This window comes from Seriola dumerili, unplaced genomic scaffold, assembly GCF_002260705.1.
Source record: "Seriola dumerili isolate Sdu_G_001 unplaced genomic scaffold, Sdu_1.0 BDQW01000166.1, whole genome shotgun sequence".
Classification (NCBI taxonomy): domain Eukaryota; kingdom Metazoa; phylum Chordata; class Actinopteri; order Carangiformes; family Carangidae; genus Seriola; species Seriola dumerili.
In genome coordinates, this window is record NW_019174421.1 from 538,654 (window position 1) to 545,751 (window position 7,098).

The window sequence follows — 7,098 nt, forward strand, 5'->3', positions numbered from 1 at the left end:
TGCTAACTCTGCTATGACTCCTGTTGCTTGGAAAACCAGCTGGCCTTGTGTCGTAGCTGCTGATTCTGAAGAGAACTTGGTTCACTCTGAGTTAATCCGAAGCAGGTCGCTGCTGTTGAGGAGGAGAGCGTTTGCAGGCTGCTGTGAGCAGGCCGGGCGAGAGAGCTGGTTTCTCAGGTAGCAGGGCTGACCTGGGCTGGGGCCTTGTTGCCCTTTGAAGAGCCGAGAGGAGAGAGCAGGAGCTGCTCTCCAGAGCAAGCCAAGAAGAGGGCCAGAGGACTGGTTTTGTTTGGTGACACCCTTAGGGGTCACATGTCACACGCTGACCCACGCTGGCTGGCCAGTAAGGTCCGTGGGGGGAAGGGTCATCCCCAGGTGTGAACGGTGAGGAACTGTAGAGTGTGAGTTCCTTTGTCCAGTGGAGCAAAGAAACATCTGGTCTCTTGAATGATGAGTCCCAACACCTGTGTCCCAGAAGTTTTTGCTCAGTCCAAAGTTCTTCACACACATGCAACTGTGTATCCATCACCATCCATCACCATCCGTCACCATCCGTCACCATCCGTCACCATCCGTCACCACAAGACTCGGGCGGATAATGTCTCGTGCAGGTGGAAAGAAGTGCGACCTGATATGTGACGAACAGAGCACCTGAGGGAGGAGGACAGGTGAACTGTCCCAACTCTGTTACTGTGAGTTTGTTAGAACTCTGGATCATTCTCACCATCAGCATCCTGAACCTGAACCAGGAGCAGAACCCCAGCTGGACCCACAGCAGAACACAAGTTGTTCCTGTCAGTCGTTCTCTCAGACACATGAGACACCTGACAGGAGAACCCACCTCAGACCTCCTCCTCTCTCACCTTGATTGTCTTATTAAAATGCACCTGTCTGATGATCCTGCCTCGTGATGTCGGTACACACCTGAGAGCGTGTGAACAGTCTCCCTCACCAAGACGACAGCTGTGTGTTCTGGTCCAGAGGCTGTTGGCTCATCAGCAGGTCAGACCTGTTTGAGTCTGAGACCACGACCTGGTTCTCACACCTGACAACAGTCTGATCTGGACCAACACAGACCAGTCTGATGTCAGACTGTTTCACTAAAACAAAGACTGACTCAGACACCTTAACTCCAGACTAACTCAGGCCAAAGACCGATGTTACCACGGTAACAATCAATGACACCCGCACTGATCAGCAGCACCAGACAACAACAAACAGGAAAACAACATTGTTATGGAGAGAGCAAAGAAAAGAGAGAGTTTTTAGAGACTAAATCAGATTTGAATTTTTATTGTTTCACTCAAGTCAAAACAGAAAAGCCTTAATTTACCCAGAATGCATTGTGCCACAGTCTGACAACAGATAGTGAAGAACTAAGCTGCTTTGTGCAGATGAATTCAGACTCTGACTGTTTGTTTGATGTAAGACTCAAAGTCTCCTGGACTTTTTTCCAGAGCAGGATTTTTCATCAGTTGTTGTTGCTTTTACTGATGTGAAGAAACTGAGTCTTTCTCCCACAACATTAGGACTTTATTACAGGATTATCATGTGACTGTGATTCTGTTGCTGGAGTCAGACTCATGGCTGCGGGGAGCGGTGCAGGGGGGGGTGTTGTGACAGGGCTGGGTCTCAGACACATCCCCGCCGTCGGGCGTCGGGCCGCAGGCAACACGTGGCGTCCCAGAGAACTCCGGCTTCAACTTTTTAAGGCCGATAGGACTGAAACACACAACATCCACAGTCCAGTCAGACTCAGTGAAGTGGATCAGAACCATGTGGATCAGATCCCACTGATGCAGGACCTGATCGCAGATCTGTCAGCTCTTCATAAACACACAGTTAATGTGTTTCCTAAAGCTGCAGTGACAGTCTGCTGATATTTACTGTTCCTGAGAGATGACCAACCAACCAACCAATCAATCAATCAATCAATCAACCAACCAACCAATCAATCAATCAAGCAACCAATCAATCAATCAATCTGAATACTTCATTGATGCTTTATTGAATTCGGTTACGTTACAGTTGCTCCCTCAGGAAAGGAAATGTGGCAAAGAATAGAGAATAAGAAATAAGATTATAAGGATAAAGATCATTATATATTATCATGTTATTATTCTTATCATATATTATTGTTATATTGTCTGTATATATATATATATATATATATATATATGTGCACATGTACATTGCTGATAATACCACATTATTACTATATATCATTGCTATCATTACCATCTATTATTATTATAATTATTATTATTGTTGTATACAATCAACTTTTATTAGAACATCCTATCATACACACACATACACACACACACACACACACACACTCGAATAAAAAAAAAGAAAAAAAAAGACAAAGATAAAATCCTTACATGAAATGTAAATATATGTCCTTATACTATGACATATGAAAACTATATATGAATATATCAGTTAAAATATACATGTAACTGTAACAGTTTGTGGTGTAACTGCAGGGTTTGAAAAGTGCACTTGTCTGAAACGACACAGGGAATAGAAATAATGAAATATTGCACTTGTTTGTCACTTATATTTGTTATGTATGTTTGTCACTTTGCTACACAAGCTCCATGTATGTCATCATTTATTCACTAAGCCTGTCTTATTAGTTTTTGTGGTATACATATATGTATTTTATATATTATCTCAGGTGTTTCCAGCACACAGAAGAACTCAGTGAACTCACCGGTATCCGCTGTAATCAGGTTTACAGTGTCTCACCCTGGAGCGACTGGACATTCCTCCACAGAGTGGGTCACATGAACTCCACAGCTTCCAGCCGTCCCAGGTGCCCTTCACTACAACACACACACACACACACACACACACACACACACACACACACACACACACCAGCAACAACAAGAAAAAAAGCATGTGATTGGCTGGTGATCAAATCTGTTAAGGCTGCTCCATGTCCCATCTGAGATGACTAATCTTTAATGAGGAGCCAATTTATTTATTGATTTATTTATTTTTGGCTGGATGCACCAGCGGGGCCACTCCTGAATGACTGACTGACTGACTGACTGACTGGTTATATTTCCACCATTGGTCAGCCAACTGCCCCATGATTGGACTGTGTACGGATGCCAACTGGAGCATTAGTGCTGCACCTCTTGTTTTGTGCAGTCTACTGAGCTGCTCTTGTTTCCCAGCTGCTCGAGAACTACAGGGAAGAGGAGGAGAACTTCCAATACATTGAGCCTCGCCTCCGTTACAGCAAATGAACTACTTTGATTCCATGGATCATTATACTAAAGAAGGCAGAGGAATAACTCAACATCAGACACAGAGAGAGGAGAGAGGGAGGGAGGGAGAGAGAAGTCATTGCTAACTGCTAAAGAAGCTAGCAGAAATTGAGACAATACACTCACCGTAGCACAGCAGTAAAAGCCCTGTTAAGACATAAAGGGTTTCTGTCCACTGAAACACTACAGGGGTTTTAATTTGAAACTATTACAGGAAGTGTTGAGTTTGTATTAGGCAATGCAGAAACTTAAACAAGACTAAAATATCTGACCAACTCTACATATCAAACAGAGTGAGTTGGACATAAGGACCTGCCTCTAATAAAAGCCTGTTACCTGCTGCAGGTAAATATAGGCCCTACCCACATTTTGAGGAAGTACAGCAGTAGAAAACTGAAAGATATTGTGCCTCTTCTGATGTTCTCTCTGATTATTTCAGTAAGTCGAGCTGAAATCACAGCTCAGTCTTTGTCTTTACCTGATGTGTTTGGTGATGTCATCAGACCTTGTCGTGGTCGTTAAAATCAGGATTTTATCAGCAGCTTGGTCAAGGTAAGATTTGGTTTTAAGGTTCAGGTTAGAATCGGGTTTCGGCTAAGGTCAGGGGAACGGTTGGGGTTAGAGGACTGAAAATGCATTAAGTACAGAAAGACAAATGTGTGTCACCCACAGTCACAGTTGTGGACATCATAGCAGACCCGACTGTGCGTCCGTTCGGATCCTTCGCAGATGGACCCGTTATGACCTCGATGGAGACAATGACGCAATCGAGTCTGACTGCCGCCTGACATCCTACAGGTGATGTTCTTGCTACCATACAGGGATTTACATGAGGTCCACGACGACCACGGCGACCACACACCATCCACTGCAAACAGACAGAAGGTATGTATGAATTTAGTCGCTGATTAATGTATTGCGCACTGAAACATCACCTCCATCACTGTGACACCTGGGAGTCATTATCACCTGTACGTAAACACCTGGGAGTCGTTATCACCTCTACAAACAATCTTGTGTGTACCTGGACAGTGTACGTTGGTTGTACAGATAATGGTTCGACGTCCCTCTCCAGGACATTGCTGGCCACCATGTTCAGAGGCGGGGCTGTCACATTTCCTGACTGACACCCGAAGCCCCACCCCACAGGTAACAGAGCAGGGAGTGTAGGGAGACCAAGACCCCCATCCTCCATCCACTGGTAGAAGACAGACAAAATAGACAGAGGAAGAGAGAGAGTCATTGTCTGTGTCTACTTTGAAGGTGCTTTCAGTCAGAGAGCTGCTGCTCTGCTTCCTGGGCTGGGCGTGGCCTGTGAACCTGACACCTGGGAGTCACTCATCATCTCTGTTGGACAGTCATTAAAATACCTGGGAGTTGTTATCGTATCTATGCTGTTAACACCTTTATGTGGACACCTGGGAATAAAAACACCTAAGAGTCGTTAACACACCTGGCAGGCATTGAAACAGTGATAGGACAGACAGGTAGACACAAAGACAGATGTACCTGGGCAATGAGGCAGGTGGTTGCATTTTTCTGTCTGGTGGTTTTCACCTTGGCATGGTTTGCCGGGCGGAATGGATGAGGGGGCGGGGTTAGAACAAGAGCGCCGGCGGCTCCTGGGAGGAGCTTGGTTTTTTGGGATACAGGAAGAGGGACACTCGCTCCAGCTGGACCAACCGGTCCAGAACCCGTCAACTGTTACAGACAGAGAGAGGAAGTGATGCTGCTGACGGACGTGGTTCTTACCAATACAGAGGCCAAATAACATGTGAACATCCAGGACTGAACTCATTGGCTCATCACAGCGATAGAGGAAAAAAACAATGAAATTTATTTGTACGGCACATTGTCATACACAGAGGTCATTCAGTGTCCTTAACATTGTCATACACAGAGGTCATTCAGTGTCCTTAACAGAAATACAAGAAGCATAAAAACACAGATTATAAAATATAACTAGATCAAAGTGCAGAAATGACCTTTAGCCCCGCCCACAGGTTGGGAACCACTGACCTACACAAAATGTGCAGTGGCAGCGAGAGTTTACTGTGTTCGTGCGTGCGTGTGCGCGTGTGTGTGTGTGTGTGTGTGTGTGTGTTACCAGGACAGGGGCTCCGACAGATGCTGGTCTGAGTGTTCGATCCCTCACACAATCGACCACCATGCTTTGGGGCGGGGCTGTTACAGATCCTGATTGATAGCCTAAGCCCCTCCCCACAGGAGGCAGAGCACGGCCCAGGCGGAGACCACTTCCCCCAGTTGCCGTCCACTGCAGAGACAGCCAATCAGAGCGCACGTCAGCTTTTCATTACCTTACCTGACATCTTCGTTGATCAGTTCCTCTCTCACCTGGACAGTTGGGGAGGTCGCTGCAGTCCTCTTTCTGGAAGTGGTCTCCAGGGCAATGATTACCAGGTGGGTCCGTGTCATTGGAGGGGGCGGGGTTAGAGCAAGAATGATAGCGCACTTTGGAGGGGGGGGCGACATCACTACGCTGGTCATCGATACACGAACCAGAGCACTGAGACCAACTGGACCAACTGGACCAACCCCCATGGACTGAGACAGATAGAGAGAGAGAGACAGGTAGTGAGAGAGAGACAGGAGAGAGAGAGACAGAAAGCGACACAGATAGAGAGACAGTGACACAGAGAGAGAATGAGAGAGACAGACAGATAGAGAGAGAGAGACAGGTAGTGAGAGAGAGACAGATAGAGAGAGAGAGAGACACAGACAGGTAAGAGAGAGAGAGAGACGGGTTACCTGGACAGGTGCGTGGTGGACATTCCTCCTCCCTCTTTGAAGGACCAGTGCAGGACAGAGGACACTGAGGACTGGAGCAGACTCTTGTTGTCTTCCTGACTCCGCCCACTGTCCCACAGGGGCAGGCTGACCAGGGGAGCCAGGAGCCCCACCCCTTTGCTACAAGCACACACACATTAATGTTAGTGTGTGTGTGTGTGTGTGTGTGTGTGTGTGTGTGTGTGTGTGTGTGTGTGTGTGTGTGTGTGTGTGTGTACCGTCGCAGCAGGTGCTGTTGCACGGCTCCATCTGCAGCTTGAAGTCAGGGTTGTCACAGTCACCGAGTCCAAAACAATTCCTGCTCCTCTGCCTCACCCCCTCCCCACACAGGATGTTACAGGGTGACCATGACGACCAGGAAGACCACACTGCGATACTGAACACACACACACACACACACACACACATATTTTCAGAGTCACATGAGAGTCACAAGTAGTATGGGGCAGTAAGGGGCAGTAAGGGGCAGTATGTGTGTGTACTGACCCACAGGACCGACACCCTCTGTCTGTTGCCTGGTAACCGTACTTCGGGTTCTGACAGCAGTCGTCCTCGTCCACGTCGCCGATCTCTTCATGACACTCACCTGTCTTCAGGTTGAAACGTGCAAAACACCTCACACACTCTGCGCGCGCACACACACACACACACACACACACACACAGGGTCATGAATGATTTACATTTATATTTCCTCTTGTCACAGGGGTGACAGATGTGACAGATGTGACAGATGTGACAGATGTGACAGGTGTGACGGGAGGACAGATGTGACAGATGTGACAGGTGTGACAGGTGTGACACCTGATCTCTGATGTTGTTTAGAGCAAAGAGACAGATTGGTCCCTTCCACACTGATGTTAGCAGGTGTTTTGACCAGTGGAAAAGGCTGAACCCAGACTCTGCAGAGGAAAGTCATGTTGTGTGTGTGTGTGTGTGTGTGTGTGTGTGTGTGTGTGTGTGTGTGTGTGTGTGTGTGTGTGTGTGTGTGTGTGTGTTTTTGTTGG

The 7,098-nt window shown here is 47.1% G+C and overlaps 1 protein-coding gene across 1 annotated transcript in view; it reads right to left on the reverse strand.

Moving 5' to 3' along the window:
- Positions 1-1,277: 1,277 nt before the first annotated feature.
- The window catches only part of cfp (complement factor properdin), an 8,528-nt gene continuing 2,707 nt past the window's right edge, over positions 1,278-7,098 (reverse strand). Inside the window, exons 3-11 of the mRNA XM_022752165.1 lie at positions 6,311-6,468; positions 6,054-6,212; positions 5,640-5,849; positions 5,392-5,559; positions 4,794-4,985; positions 4,309-4,482; positions 3,955-4,152; positions 2,720-2,831; positions 1,278-1,722 (exon numbers count right to left, since the gene is read on the reverse strand). Of these exons, the coding sequence (XP_022607886.1) occupies positions 1,548-1,722; positions 2,720-2,831; positions 3,955-4,152; positions 4,309-4,482; positions 4,794-4,985; positions 5,392-5,559; positions 5,640-5,849; positions 6,054-6,212; positions 6,311-6,468 (1,546 nt within the window). The 3' untranslated portion in view covers positions 1,278-1,547. The remainder of the gene's footprint in view (positions 1,723-2,719; positions 2,832-3,954; positions 4,153-4,308; positions 4,483-4,793; positions 4,986-5,391; positions 5,560-5,639; positions 5,850-6,053; positions 6,213-6,310; positions 6,469-7,098) is intronic.